Source organism: Ornithorhynchus anatinus, unplaced genomic scaffold (genome assembly GCF_004115215.2).
Source record: "Ornithorhynchus anatinus isolate Pmale09 unplaced genomic scaffold, mOrnAna1.pri.v4 scaffold_264_arrow_ctg1, whole genome shotgun sequence".
Taxonomy (NCBI): domain Eukaryota; kingdom Metazoa; phylum Chordata; class Mammalia; order Monotremata; family Ornithorhynchidae; genus Ornithorhynchus; species Ornithorhynchus anatinus.
Genome location: NW_024396743.1, coordinates 3,361,378 through 3,377,166, shown reverse-complemented (window position 1 = coordinate 3,377,166; position 15,789 = coordinate 3,361,378). Strand labels below are relative to the sequence as shown.

The window sequence follows — 15,789 nt, the reverse complement described above, 5'->3', positions numbered from 1 at the left end:
GTGCTGCTACTAGACGGTGAGCTCGTTGTGGGCAGGGGCCGTGTCCGTTCACCGTTCTACGGTCCTCTGCCAAGCCCTCAGTCCGGTGCTCTGCACACAGTAAGCGCTCAATAAATACGATCGAACGAACGCTACTCTACTGACCGAGCAGCTTCCTGGGTGCAGAGCACGGTACTAAGCGCCTGGGAGAGTCCGGTGGGTCAGACCCATTCCCGGCCCACCAGGAGGTAAGGGTGGCGTGCCAGCAGTTGGCCTGTATCCACCCGAGCGCTCAGTCCAGCGGCTGGCCCGTAATAAGCGCTTAACAGGTAGCAGGGTTACGACCAGCGGGGCGCGATTCCGCCGGCCCCGCCCGTCCCGCCCGTCCCCCCCCCCCCCCCAGGCCCCCGCGGACGGGTACCTTTGAGGCCGGGGGCCGCCCGGGTCTGTCGGCCGGTCCCGGCCCGGTAGACCGGCTCGGTCCGCCCGTGGCTCTCCTTCTGCCTGGCCACGGCCACGGCGATGCCCACGGGCGGCTGGCGGACCTCCCCGTCCCCGTGGGGGCCCTCGTGGTCCCGGCTGCGGGCGCAGTCGGGGCGCTCCGCCTCCGCCGGCCCCTTGGCCCCCGGGAACTTGACGTCCTGCTGGCCGCAGCCGGGCTTGAGGTGGCCCAGGCCCACGAAGGGGGTCTTCTGGCCCACGATGAGCGCTTGGTTGCTGTACTTGAGGAGGCTCTTCATGGCGGACACCTCGCCGGGCCCGGCCGGCAGGTCCTGGCTCATCAGGGGGGCCGGCTTCAAGCCGCCGCCGCCGAAGGGGTCCAGGTAGGGGCCCGGGCGGTCCTCGCCGAGGGGCGGCGGGGGGCCCTGGCCCCCCTGGACCGTCCAGGGGGGCAGGTGGGGCCCGCCGTAGCCCAGGGAGCCCGCCAGCTCGGCGGCCTTCCTCTTGGCCTCGGCCTGGTCCGGCTCGGGGGCCGGGGCCTGCTGGTGCCGGATGCGGGCCACCTTCTGGGAGCCGAGGCTCGGGCCCTTGTCTAAAGTGCAGCAGGAGGGGCTGATCTTCACCCCCGGGGGGTCCTGGGGGTGGGGGCGGGAGCAATCCTGGGGGGCGGGGGGAGGGGGCGGGGGGAGGTCGAAGTAGCCGCCCTTGTCCGGGCCGGGCTTGGCGGGGGGCAGGCCGGAGAAGGGGCCCTCGGCGCCGTTGAAGTAATCCAGCCCCTTGAGGCGCGCGTTCAGGGCGGCCTCCAGGCCCAGCCGCCGCTCCTTCCCTTCCGCCTTGGGGTGGGGGTAGGCGGGGGGCCCGTAGCCCCCCAGGGGGTCCGGGCCCGCCTCGGGGGCCCTCTCCTTGCGCTCTCCCGGCGGGCCCGGCTCGCCGGCCGGCTGGGCGGCCCGGGCCTTGTCGCTCGGGTGCCCGAAGGCCGGGGCGGCCGCCTTCGCCTCGCGCCCGCCGGGGGCCGCGTGGAGCTGCAGGCAGGGGAAGGGTCCCGGGCCCAGCGGGGGCGGGGCGGGCGCGGGGGCCACGGCGTAGGAGACGGAGTGGTGGAGCATCTGACGTCGCTCCAGGTACTCGCCGTAGGGCTGGGCCGGCTCGGCCCGCTCCTTGGAGCAGCCGGGGCGGGGCGGGGGGGCCCCGGAGCAGCTGGCGAACCCCGCTTTGCCCGGCTCCCCGTTGAGCATCTTGGAGCCGAGGAGGAGGCAGGAGTTGAGCTGCCTGGGCCGGCTCTGGCAGGCCGGCCTCGGAGGGGGGCCCTCCTTGCAGTGGGCGTCGGGGGCCAGGGGCGGCACCAGCTTCTGGCGCTCCTTGCCCGCCGCCTCGTCCTCGGCCCGCTCCTTGCCCTCCGCCTTGCCCAGCTTCTCCCTGGGCGGCGGGAAGCGCTCCAACTCCTTGGAGCCGTCCGGGAGGCGGCCGGCCTCCCGCTCCCGGCTACAGGAGCCGAGGGGGCCGCCCCGGGCCAGGCCGGCGAAGTTGGGGTTGGCGGTCAGGAGGGTGGGCTGGGCCGGCAGGTTGTGCAGATAGAAGTTATCTGGAAGGCGGGAGAGCGGACGGATGTCACCGTCGGCGCCGTTCCCCTCCGACCCCCGTCCGTCCGACCTCCGCGACGCCCTCCGGACCGAGGCGGGCCAGGGGACGTCCCGGGCTCGCCCGAGCGCTCGGCACAGCGCTCTGAACGAACGAGTCGCTCGAGTCCGCCCTTCCCTCTCTCCCCCGTTCATCCGGGCGCTTCTCCCCTCCCGCCTCGGTCACTCTGTCGGCCTCCTCGCCGACCTCCCCGCCTCCCGTCTCTCCCCGCTCCGGTCCGGACTCCGCTCCGCCGCCCGGATGGTTTTTCTACAGAAACGTTCGGGACACGCTCCTCGAGACCCTCCGGCGGCTGCCCGCCCGTCTCGGCATCCAACGGAAACGCCTCGCCGCCGGCTTTAAAGCTCAACATCTCCTCGCCCCGTCCTACCTCACCCGGCCGCTCCCTTACCCCGACCCGGCCCGCACGCTTCGCTCCCCTCGTGCCGACCCGCTCGCCGTCCCTCCGCCTCGTCCCTCCCGCCGCCGACCCCCCGCCCGCGTCCCGCCTCTGGCCTGGAACGCCCTCCCCGTCCAGGGCCGCCTTCCAGGTCCTCCTAAAATCCCACCTCCTCCAAGAAGTCGTCCCTGACTCGGCCCTCATTTCCTCTCCCTTCTGCTTCGCCCTCGCACTTGGATCCGGCCCCCCGGCTTCACCCCACGGCACTTACGTCCAGATCCGAAATTGATTGTAACGTCCCTCTCTCCCTCTAGACTTTAAGCTCCTCGCGGACGGGGAACGTGGCTACCTACTCTGTTGTATCGTCCTCCCCCGAGCTCTTGGCTCCGCGCCCCGCGCGCAGTAAGCGCTCGATAAACAGCGCCGACTGATCGGCACGGCGCACGGTAAATCCTTAACTGTTGGCGTTATCGTCGTCGTAACCGTGTATCTGTCCGATACGCCGGGCCCCGTACCAAACGCCGGGGTAGATACGAGATAATCACGTCGGACGCGGTCCCTGTCCCCCGTGGGGCTCACGGTCCTCATCCCCCTTCTGCAGATGAGGGGACTGAGGCCCAGGGAAGTGACCCGTCCCAGATGGCACGGCCAACGTGCGGCGGAGCCGGGATTAGAATCCGGGTCCTTCCCGACTCCCAGGTCGGGGCTCTATCCACCGGGCTTCTCCGCATCGTCCAAGCCTCAAGGACTCACAGACCCAGGACCCGCTCACCCCCCGGGTCTCCCCCGCCGCCCCACCTGGGGAGGGGTAGGGGGTGGGTGGAGGGGGATGGTGACTCCGGCGGGCTGCCCGCCTGCCTCTGGTGCGGGAGACAAAAGAAACATTTGGAACTTGTAAAGCTGTCATGTAAATTCCTCTGTCAATTTCCCGCTAATTAAAAACAAGGGGGGAGGGGGAGGAAGGGATGGGGGGGAGGGGGGAGTCGGAGGGGGGACGAAACCTAATTAGCTCAATTTCCCAAACCAAACGACGTTCTTGGATTAGGGTCAGCCACAATATTGTGAAAGCCGAGAGGCCGGGACGCCTGCCCGCCCCACAGCCTCTCGGGAAAAACCTGTCTGACTGAAGGCTGTACCCCCCCCCCCGCCCGTCCCCCAGCCTCGGGGCGCCCCCCCGCCACCCCCCCAGCCCCCTCGGCTCAAGTTTCCCGGGGAAGGGGCGGGTGGCTCCGGCCCATAACAAATGCTGTCAAAATAGCTCTGTCGGGATGGAGATTAATGTGGGAGGGGGAGACCGGAAAGGCGAGGGGGGCGTTGGGAGGGGAAGCCAACCGAGGCACACGAGCCCCGACGCACACCTACACGCAACCACGTGCGCGCCCGCGCTTACGGGGAAACACGCGCGACCCGGGAGCGCAGCCCCCGGGCGCGCGAGCCGGGCAGCACGGCCTAGTGGAGAGCGCCCGGACGGGGGAGTCGGAGGACCCGGGTTCCCGGCCCCTCTTGCCCGCTGGGTGACCTCGGGCAGGTGGCGTCACTTCTCTGGGCCGCCGGGGACCTCGCGGGCAAAATGGGGATTCAAAACCTGTCCTGCCTCCTATTTAGACCGCGAGCCCCACGTGGGATCTGGGATCCGTTGTATCCACCTCAGCGTTCAGTACAGTGTTTGGCACTGAACAAACATTATCATCATCATCACTATTCTCTGGGCCTCAGTTATCTCAACTGTAAAATGGGGATTAAGGCTGTGAGTCCTACGTAGGACAGGGACCGTGTCCAACCCGATTTTCTCTCTCGCTTTCACACACATCACCAATGAACCCGCTTTCCCCCCACCAAGACCCTCCCCAACCCCTACATTTCTCCTATGATTTTTTTAATGGAATTTGTTAAGCGCTTGCTGTGTGCCGGCCACTTATTAAGCTTTAGGGTAGACACAAGATAATAGTAATAATATGTGTTAAACTCTTACTTTGTGCCAGCCACTTGCTGGGGTAGATACAAGATAATCGGGTTGGACACAGTCCCCGTCTCACACTAGGCTGACAGTCTTCATCCCCATTTTGCAGACGAGGGAACTGAGGCCCAGAGACGTGAAGCGACTTGCCCAAGGTCACGCCGCAGGCAAGCGGCGGAGCCGGGATGGGAACCCAGCTCCTGACTCCCAGGCCTCTGATCCGGAACTTCGAGAGGGAGTCGGGGGTGGGGAGGGGAGAATACTTGGGTTTGGGGGGAGCAGGAGGGCGGGGGGCGGTTCCAGACCCTTCCTGGAGTCCTGGAACTCCCATGAGGCACTGTGATGATGATAATAATAATAATAATAATAATAATGGTATTTCTTAAGCGCTGACTATGTGCTGGGGGAAGATATAAGGTAATCAGGTTGCCCCACGTGGGGTTCACTCTTCATCCCCATTTTCCAGATGAGGTAATGAGGCCCGGAGAAGAATAATAATAATGTTGGTATTGGGGCTCACTCTTCATCCCCATTTTCCAGAGGAGGTAACTGAGGCCCAGAGAATAATAATAATGATAATGTTGGTATTTGCTAAGCGCTTACTATGTGCTGAGCAGTGTTCTAAGTGCTGGAGTAGATACAGGGTAATCAGGTTGTCCCACGTGAGGCTCCCAGTTACTCCCCATTTTACAGATGAGGGAACTGAGGCACAGAGAAGTGAAGTGACTTGCCCACAGTCACCCAGCTGACGAGTGGCAGAGCCGGGAGTCGAACTCATGACCTCTGACTCCAAAGCCCGGGCGGCTCTTTCCACTGAGCCACGCTGCTTCCCCAATAATAATAATGATGTTGGCATTTGCTAAGCGCTTACTATGTGCTGAGCACTGTTCTAAGCGCTGGGGGAGATACAGGGTGATCAGGTTGTCCCATGTGGGGCTCACAGTCTCATTTCCCATTTTACAGAGGAGGTCGCGGAGGGCCAGAGAAGTGACGTGTCTCGCCCAAAGACCACGGAGCTGACAGGCGGCGGAGCCGGGATCAGAACCCACGACCCCCGACTCTTAAGCCCGGGCTCTTTCCGCTGAGCCGCGCTGCTTCTCAAGGGACGAGGGCCGGCCCCCCTCCCGCCGCATCCCCAGCGAGGGGTGGTCCCCGGAACCCGAGCCGATGATCTGCCCCCTCCCCGTCCACACTTGCCTTTCTGGGATTCGTAGAAGCGGTGCTGCCCATAGAGAACGTTGCCGTTTCCATGGTGATCCAAGTGGCTCATAGGTAGGAAAGTGGACGTCAGGCTCCCCGAAAACCTGGGGTACCCCGGAGCTGGAGAGACAGAGAGACGGGCTGGGGAGAGAACTCTTCGGCCCCCCCCGACCCCCCCACCCCGGGCGCAGAGGGAGCCCCCCTCCATCCCCAACCCAGGCCCGGAAACGCCATTCGGCTCCCTGTAGGTGCCGTGTACGGGCCCTTAGAGCGTGCGCCGCTGGGAAATCAAACATCGATACATCATATTAACTCCGACTCGACTAATAACACCCCCCGGTGCTGCACAAATTGAATCGCTGATGGGGTGCGGGGGCCGGGGGGGGGGGGGGGGGACGGCGGTGAGATCCACTTGGATTCCTCCTCCCCTGAAACCGAGCCGTGACAGGAAGGACTTAGAGGGAACGAAGTCTCCTCAGCGCTGGGGCGGACACCAGTTCATCAGGCCGGGCCGCGGGGCTCCCCGGTTTTATCCCCATTTTCCGGATGAGGTCACTGAGGCCCAGAGAAGTGAGCCCATCATTGGGCAGGGACTGTCTCTGTCGCCGAACTGTACATTCCAAGCGCTTGAGTACACTGCTCTGCACGTAGGAATCGCTCAATAAATACCACTGAATGAATGAAACGACTTGCCCACGGTCACGGGGCCTTCTGACTCCCAGGCCCGGGCTCCTGGGCAAGGAGCGCGTCTGTCAACCGTATCGCGCCGGATTATCCCAAGCGCTTAGTACAGCCAGCGCTCAATAAATACGACTATTTTGACGGTAGTGATGCCCGTCTACTCGTTTCGTTGCCTGTCTCCCCCTTCTAGGCCGTGAGCCCGTTGTTCGGTAGGGACTGTCTCTGCTGCCCAATTGTACTGTCCACCGCTCAGTACAGTGCTCTGCACACAGTGAGCGCTCGATAAATGCGATTGAATGAATGAATGGTCTGCCTGGAGCGCGACTGACGGATGAAGCGTGATGGGGTTCTCAACCCGGTTCCGCCACTTGCCTGCTGTGTGACCTCGAGCGAGTCACTTCACTTCTCTGGGCCTACATTACCTCATCGTCCGACGTCTTGAAAATGAGAAAAAGTCACCCTCTTTTCTTAATAATAATGATGTTGGTATTTGTTAAGCGCTTACTATGTGCCGAGCACTGTTCTAAGCGCCGGGGGAGATACAGGGTCATCAGGTTGTCCCACGTGGCGCTCACAGTCTTCATCCCCATTTTACAGATGAGGGAACTGAGGCACCGAGAAGTTAAGTGATTTGCCCAAAGTCACACAGCTGACAAGTGGCCGAGCCGGCATTCGAACCCATGACCTCTGACTCCAAAGCCCGGGCTCTTTCCACTGGGCCACGCTGCTTCTTCCCCCCTTGTGGCCCCCGGCACTTATTCAATATTCACTCATTCATTCAACAGTATTTATTGAGCGCTCACTATGTGCAGAGCACTGTACTAAGCGCTTGGAATGTACGATTCGGCAACAGATAGAGACAATCCCTGCCCATTGATTTATGTCCATATCTATCACTTATTTCTTCGTACTGACGTCTGTCTCCCCCGCACCAGCCTGTCAGCTCGTTGTGGGCAGGGAATGTGTCTCTTTACTGTTGTGTTGTCCTCTCCCAAGCGCTTAGTACAGCGCTCTGCACGCAGTAAGCGCTCGATAAACACGACCCAGTGAACGAAAATGGGGATTAAGGCTGCGAGCCCTCTGTGGGACAGGGACTGGGTCCAACCTGCTTCACTTGGATCTACCCCAGCGCTCAGTACAGAGCCTGGCACATAGTAAGTGCTTAACTTACTATGGAAGGAAGCAGCGTGGCTCGGGGGAAAGAGCCCAGGCTTGGGAGTCAGAGGTCAAGGGTTCGAATCCCGGCTCGGCCACTTGTCGGCTGTGTGACTGTGGGCGAGTCACTTCACTGGGCCTCAGTTACCTCATCTGGAAAATGGGGATTAAGACTGGGAGCCTCACGTGGGACAACCTGATCACCTTGTATCTACCCCAGCGCTTAGAACAGTGCTCTGCACATAGTAAGCGCTTAACAAATACCATCTTTTTTTTTTTTTTTTAAACAAATACCACTTAAAAAAAATAAACCCTCGAAGAGTGTCCCTCCCCGGCCCCAGGAGCTACTGTGGGCCTGGGAGGGAAGCGGTGCGGCCTAGCTGATCGATCGATCGTATTTATTGAGCGCTTACCCTGTGCAGAGCCCTGTACTAGACGCTTAGGGAGAGTCCCACAGAACAGTAAGTAGACATCACCCGCCCACAACGAGCTGAGAGGGGGAGAGATAAGGAAGCGGCGGGGCTCGGTGGAAAGAGCCTGGGCTTCGGAGTCAGGGGTCATGGGTTCGACTCCCGGCTCTGCCCCTCGTCGGCTGTGTGACTGTGGGCGAGTCGCTTCACTTCTCTGTGCCTCAGTGACCTCATCTGTAAAATGGCGATTCACCGTGAGCCTCACGTGGGACAACCCGATTCCCCTGTATCTCCCCCAGAGCTTAGAACGGTGCTCTGCACATAGTAAGCGCTTAACAAATACCAACATCGTTATTATGATTACAGAGCACAGGCCTGGGAGTCAGAAGGACCCGGCTTCTCATGCCAACCCCGCCGCTCCGCCGTGTGACCTCGGGCCAGTCACTTCACGTCCCCGGGCCCTCCGTCCCCTCACCCGCAGAACGGGGGTGACGTCCGTGAGCCCCACGTGCGACAGGGACTCCGTATCTCCCCCAGCGCTCAGTACATCCAGTAAGCGCTTCGATACCCAAAAAAAACAGGGGGGAGGGAAGTGGCCGGGGTTGGCCTCCAGGTTCCTCCGTGGGGCTACCGGGATCGGGACGCAGTGGTCCAAGGAGCAAGCGGGGCCGCCCAGCCGGCGAGGGGAAGGCCAGGGAGCAGACAGATGGAGCTCTTGTTTGCTGAGACTGAGCCACATGTAGAACAGATGTTTACTAGATTAACCTCAGCTTCTGGAAAACCTATTTTTTTTTTTAAGAACGAGAAAGGAGCGGGGAGAAACGAGACCGGGGAAGTCAGGAAGGAGGAGGAGGAGGAGGAGGCGGGGAGAGACTGTGTCTCTGTCCTCCCCCCACGGAGAGACATCGGGGCGTTGGCAGGGATGGATTGGTTAAATCGTCGCGGCTGTCTCTTTTTAATTGGCTGTTGTTAAAAAGTTTTATTGGCCCTCGGTTCAGTAAACAGAAGTCTATAAATTCCTGCACATGCCAACCTCCTGCGCGCAGACCCGTGTGTCCGTCCGTCCGTCCCGCGCCCGCCCCCGCCGTCCCCGCCGCGCCCCTCGCCCTCTCGGCGGCGGAGACAGACCGCGGGTGTCCCCCGCGCCCCCTTTCCGGAGCCGGTCGGTGGGAAAATGTTTGAAAAATGGTATTCGTCAAGCGCTTACTAGGTGCCAGGCACTGTTCTAAGCGCTGGGATAGGTTCAAGGTCATGAGGTTGACCCGCGTGGGGCCCGGGGTCCTCGTCCCCATTTTACAGAGGAGGTGACCGAGGCACGGAGAAACAAGGATGGGGAAACGGAGGCAGAGACGGCAGAGCGGGAAAGAGCCACGGGCTGAGACGGCGCAAGGGGAAACAGAGGCAGAGACTCGAGAGTGTCAGAGACGGAGGGAGGGCGAGAAAGAGAAAGAGAGAGTCCCTTGTAGAGAACTCTCTCAACTGGAGCCAAACGGGGTGATAAAAGGGGCCCTTTCTTTTCCCGAAGAAGACAGAGCCCTGAATTGAGGAAGAAAATAAAAACTGATTTTTATGAATCGCGGCAGCTGTTTCCAGACAAGGAGTCCGGCCTGCCCCGGCCCATCACGGGATAGTGGGATTCTTTCAGGGTGGGCGAGGGGGCGGCGGGGCCCTCCGCAGCTGTGACTGAGGAATTTGCCCCGGACGAGGCGGGCGGCGGGGGGGTCCCCGGAGACCCTCCCCCGGCCCGGCCCCTCCGGCCTCTGACCCAGAAAGGCGAGGAGTCCCGGGCTTGGGGGGGGAGATGATGATAATAATGGATAATGACGGTATCTGGTAAGCCCCTAGTATGTGCCGGGAGCCGTACTAAGCGCTGGGGTGGAGACGGACACGTCGGGTTGGACACGGTCCCCCGTCCCTATTTTACAGATGAGGGAACTGAGGCGCGGAAGAGCCAAGTGACTTGCCCAAGGTCAAACAGCAGGCAAGGGGGAAGCAGGGGTGGGGGGCGGTGGGGGGAGACGGTAAGCTCGTTGTGGGCAGGGGGTGTGTCTAACTGTCCTCTGCCAAGCGCTCAGTACGCTGCTCTGCGCATAGTAAACGCTCAGTAACTATGAATAAATGTGGGTAGAGAATGTGCCCTTTTTTGGTTCTGTTGGACTGTCCCCAGTGCTTAGTACAGTGCTCTGCACCCGGTAAGCGCTCAACAAATACGACTGAATGAACGCCACAAGGCAGTAGGGACCGGCTCGGCGTTCAGGTCTCGTCTGCCCTGCGACCTGGGGTAAGTCACTTCGCTTCTCTGGGCCTCAGTTTCCTCATCTGTGAAATGGGGATGGAGACCGTGAGCTCCCACCTGGGACGGGGACTGTGTCCAACGGATCATCTCGTATCTACCCCGACGCTTAGTACAGCGCCTGGCACACAGTAAGCGCTTAATAAGCATTGTAATTCTTATTATTATAATATTAGGAGCCGCGCCCTTCTGCCGTGCTGCTTCTCAGAGGGCTTCGCCCCCCCCCCCGTGCCCTTCTACCCCAGATCCCCTCCCCCATTTGGGGGGGGGGGACCAGAAGCGGGGTGGGGAGGAGGGAGAGGGGCTCCCGCCCACCCCCGCAGCTGCGAGCCACTTGGGGGAAATTTTCTTGACCAAAAATCCTATTAATATAAATGGCGACAATTAGACCGAGGATCTCGGGGCAATCAGCACCTAATGATGTGTAATAAAGCCGCGGATGAGGGGTCGTTGGGCTTTATCGGCAGCCAATTACCGGGACGTGGGGGAGGGCGGGGGGCGGGGAGGTGGTCCCCCAAAGTCCTTGAGGGGGGCTCGGAGCAAGGTTATCCTACCGCCTTTAATTACATCCTCCGAACTGAACTGCAGGTCCCCCCGGCCCGGGGCCTTGATCGGTGGAGGTTGCCCAAGGTCGCGATCCCAGCATCCCCCGCTCTCCGCGTCCTCCCTCCCGCCCTCCGACACCCGTCGAGGTCCCCGAAGTTCGGGTGGCCCGAGGCGGGGAGGCCCAGAGACGGGGAGCGACTTCTCCGGGCCCGCACAGCCTCGGGGCGGCGGCGGGACACGGTAGAAGGAGCGCGGCCCAGCGGGTAGAGCCCGGGCCCGGCAGTCAGAAGGACCTGGGTTCTAATCCCGGCTCCGCCGCTCGTCCGCTGAGTGACTGCTCACTTCGCTTCCCTGAGCCTCAGCGACCTCATCCGTAAAATGGGGATTGAGACCGGGAGCCCCGGGGACCGTGTCCAACGTGGTTGCCTTGTCTCTACCCCAGCGTTTGGAACATAGTAAGCGCTTAACAAATAACATAATTATCACTATTCTTCTCTGGGCCTCGGTGACCTCGTCTGTAAATTGGGGATTAAGACCGTGAGCCCCACGTGGGACAACCTGATTACCTCAAATCTACCCCAGTGCTTAGAATTGTACTTTCCAAGAGCTCTGCACACAGTAAGCGCTCAATAAATACGACTGAATGAATGGACGGGTGAATGAACGGTGCCTGGCACATAGTACGGTTTAACGAATACCATAATTCTTCTTCTTCTTCTCCGTGCCTCAGTTGCCTCATCTGGAAAATGGGGACCGGGAGCCCCACATGGGACAACCTGATTAGCTTCTATCTCCCCCAGCGCTCAGACCAGTGCTTGGCACGTAGTAAGCGCTTAACAAACACCCTCGTTATTACGACGCCCGGCACCCAGAAAGCGAATGAGAAATATTAAAAGGAAAAGCCGGGCCGCCGAGGGAATCTCCGCTTCCGGGCGGGGAAGGCCAGGCTGGCGGGTGGTGCCCCCCGCCCAGAGACGGGAAGTGCCCCCGGGGAGACCGTCTCCGACCTCACCGGTGGGCAGAGACGGGGGGGGGGGTGGGGTGGGGGGGATTCCCAGGGAGGCCGGCCCCCTCCCCACCCTCACCCGGCGAGGCAAAGAAAGAAACAGAAGCCCCGAGAGCCAGCTGGCACCGGCTCAAACTAGCAGCCGGGCGCCGGGCCAGGGCAGCGGAGACGACACCCCCTCCCTCCCCGCCCACCTCGCCCGCCTGCCTTAACTCTCTCCCGGCTGCCGACTCGTAGGATGGGGGAGCCCCAGGACGGCGGGGGTGTTTCTTAAGCGCCTACTATGTGCCAGGCACTGGTTGTCCCCCGTGGGGCTCGCAGTCCTAATCCCCATCCCTAATCCCGGGGGAGACCCAGAGGGGACGGGTGGCAAACGGGGCGTCCGGGCCCAAGCCGGGCGAAGACCTCCGTTCGGAATGGCGGTTAGGACCCGGGCCGGGAGTCAGGAGGGCGTGGATTCTATTCCCGCCCCTTGTCCGCTGGGCGGCCTTGGGCAAGATGCGTCGCTTCTCCGGGCCTCAGTTCCCTCACCTGGAAAATGGGGTTTAAGGCTGCGAGCCCCACGTGGGATGGGGACTGTGTCCGATTGGCTTGGATTCCCCCCCAGCGCTTAGCACGGTGCCCGGCACGTAGTAAGCGCTTAAATGATACCTCAATTCTTCTTCTTACGGAGAATGGATGGAGATGCCAGGGCAATGGGTTCGGCGGCCGGCCATCTCGAGCCAGGGAAACTGAGGCACAGAACCCGGAGACCGCTACGTCGGAGGCCCCTGAAGGGCCGGGATCTAGCCTGCTACCTACGATCCTCTCCCAAGCGCTCAGTACAGTGCTCTCATAAAAGACTGCCGGCTCCATCAGGGCATGGATAGTGTCTTCCCAATCTATCGCATGCTTCCCAAGCGCTCAGTACAGTGCTCCGCACACGGTAGCGTTCAGTAAGTACTACTGACTGATTCAGTGGGTCACGAAAGGCCTTAGAAAGAGAAGCCAAGAGTAATCTGAGATGGAGGACCCTCGAAATATAGGGGGCCTGTACGACTATATCAACCGATGGTATTTACTGAGCGCTTTCTAAGTGCAGAGCACTGTACTGAGTGCTTGGGGAAGTACAATGCAACTTGATTCGGTTGTATTTATTGAGCGCTTACGATGTCCGGAGCGTTCTCTCTGTCATAACCTGCTTCACACTGACAAGGAGTAGCTTCGGTTTCTCTTCCTACCCCAGCCTGGACATCAATCCCTCCATCGGTGACATTTAGTGAGCGCTCACTGTGTGCAGAGTCCTGTACTGAGCGCTTGGGAGAGTCCGCAGACATAATCCCTGCCCTCAGGGGTGAGGGGGTGGCAGAGGGAGAGGCCGGGATGCAGCCACCCCCATCTCCCAGCCCCGTTTCCCAGCCTCTGGGGGAGGCCTGGCCCGGTGTCGGGGGGCAGGGGAGAGGCCGGTTCCGGGGTCCCCCATCGGATCTTCGGAAATAAAACATCGGAAAAGAGGCGGGGGGGAGAGGGGAGAAGCCCACCCCCGGCGCCCCTCGGCAGAGCGGCGGTTGGCTGAGGAGGAAGTGGGCGGTTAGGCCCGTTGCACCACTAACAGGCCCTGGGACCTGGGGGGGGGGGGGGCAGAGAGGAGCCTGAGGGGATTTGGGGAGACTGGGGGGACCAGAGGGGGTGGGGGCCCCTCGGGAGGGCATCGACCGATCGATCCATCGATCCCGAGAGGCCTGTCACGGTTGCCCACGCCGGCCGCTCAGGATTAATAATAATGATGTCGGTATCTGCTAAGCGCTTACTATGTGCAGAGCACTGTTCTAAGTGCTGGGGGAGATACAAGGTCATCAGGTTGTCCCACGTGAGGCTCCCAGTCTTCATCCCCATTTTCCAGAGGAGGTCACTGAGGCCCAGAGAAGTGAAGGGACTTGCCCACGGTCACACAGCTGACGAGTGGCAGGGCCGGGATTCAAACCCACGACCTCTGACTCCCAAGCCCGGGCTCTTTCCACCAAGCCACGCTCTTAATGGGGAGGTTCCCCAAGATCCCCGGCGGTGGTGTTGCCGAATTGTCCATTCCAAGCGCTTAGTACAGTGCTCTGCACATAGCGCTCAATAAATACTACTGAATGAATGGTGGGGTGCTCAGTTCCCCCAACCCGACTGCCAGGGCCCCACTGCCCTCCTCCCCAAAGAGTAACTGTGGAAGGTGTTAAGCGCTTACTACGTGCCAGGCCCTGTACTGAACGCTGGGGCGGACACAAGCAAATGGAATTGGACACGGTCCCCGACCCCCGTGGGGCTCACCGTCTCCATTCCCGTTTTCCAGATGAGATCACCGAGCCCCAGAGAAGCGATGGGACTTGCCCAGCGTCGCGGGGCAGACAAGCGGGGGCGGCGGGATTAGAACCCACGTCCTCTGCCTCCCAAGCCCGGGCTCTTGCCACTGAGCCACATCACCATTCAATCGTATTTACTGAGCGCTTACTGTGGGCAGAGCACCGTACTAAACGCTTATCACTAGTACTATTATTATTACTCTTCGTTCATTCAATCGTATTTATCGCGCGCTTACTGTGTGCGGAGCACAGTACAACCTATATAGCATATATATATTTATATCTGTGTAATTATTTGATGCTGTTGATGCCCGACTACTTGTTTTGTTGTCCGTCGCCCCCCCCCCCCGTCTAGACCGTGAGCCCGTCGTTGGGTAGGGATTGTCTCCTCCTGTTGCCGGATGGTACTTTCCAAGCGCTCAATACGGTGTTCTGCCCGCAGGAAGCGCTCAATAAATACGATTGAAGGAATGACTACATCACAAGGAGTCCCCTACGTCGTCGTCCTCCTCGGGGAGCTAAATGAGGAGAGGGAGGATCCTGGATGCCAAGATGCCGGCGAACCCCGAGCCGGGCAGAGGCCGCATCTCCCAATTCCGTCGGGCCCGTCCCCGCCCCCCGGGGCGCTCAGCGCGGTGCCCCGCCCGCGGCAGGCGCTCGGTTCGGCGCTCGACGCACGACCGGATGGAGGGAGGGGGCCGCGGAGGCCTTACCTTCGTGGGGGTGGGAGAACCAGATCTGCGGCGTGCCCGAGTGAGAGCCACGGAAGCCGGGCTCGGACGAGGAGGCGGCGGCGCCCGTGGGATGCACGGGCGCGGCGGTGCCCAGGCTGCCGGACAGGAAGCTGCCCATGAAGGAGGTGGCCGCGGGGGTGCTGCCCATCAGGTGGCTACCGGCTGCGGACACAAGAAAGGAGAGACGGACCCGTCAGACTGCGAGGAAGAGCCGCCCCTCTGAGAACAATAACGACGACGACGGCATTCGTTAAGCGCTTCCTTTGTGCCAGGCACTGTACCAAGCGCTGGGGTGGACAGAACCAAATGGAGTTGGGCACGGTCGCGGCCCCGCGTGGGGCTCACCGTCTCCGTCGCCATTTTCCAGATGAGGCCCAGAGGAGTGAGGTAATAATCATGTTGACATCTGTTAAGCGCTTACTATGTGCAGAGCACCGTCCTAAGCGCTGGGGGAGATACAGGGTCATCAGGTTGCCCCACGTGAGGCTCACAGTCTTCACCCCCATTTTACAGATGAGGTCACTGAGGCCCAGAGAAGTGAAGCGACTCGCCCACGGTCACACAGCTGACAAGTGAAGCAGCGTGGCTCAGTGGAAAGAGCATGGGCTTTGGAGTCAGAGGTCATGGGTTCGAATCCCTGCTCAGCCACTTGTCAGCTGTGTGACTTTGGGAAAGTCACTTAACTTCTCGGGGCCTCAGTGACCTCATCTGTAAAATGGGGATTAAGACTGTGAGCCCCACGTGGGACAACCTGATTCCCCGTGTCTACCCCAGCGCTTAGAACAGTGCTCGGCACATAGTAAGCGCTTAACAAATACCAACATTATTGAGTGGCAGAGCCGGGATTCGAACCCACGACCTCTGACTCCCAAGCCCGGGCTCTTGCCACTGAGCCTCTTGTGAGGAAAATCTAGGAATTGCTAATTTAGGAACTGAGCCACGCTGCAGCAGACGAGTGGCGGAGCCGGGATTCGGACCCAGGACCTTCTGACTCCTAGGCCCGGGCTCTAGCCACTACACCATGCTGCTTCTCCTACTGCTGC

General features: G+C 61.1%; 1 protein-coding gene across 1 annotated transcript in view; it reads right to left on the bottom strand.

The window, feature by feature from the left end:
- The window catches only part of BAHCC1 (BAH domain and coiled-coil containing 1), an 84,075-nt gene that overhangs the window by 33,639 nt on the left and 34,647 nt on the right, over positions 1 to 15,789 (bottom strand). The window contains 3 exon segments of the mRNA XM_029056742.2: positions 401 to 2,002; positions 5,592 to 5,714; positions 14,726 to 14,908. Of these exon segments, the coding sequence (XP_028912575.1) occupies positions 401 to 2,002; positions 5,592 to 5,714; positions 14,726 to 14,908 (1,908 nt within the window).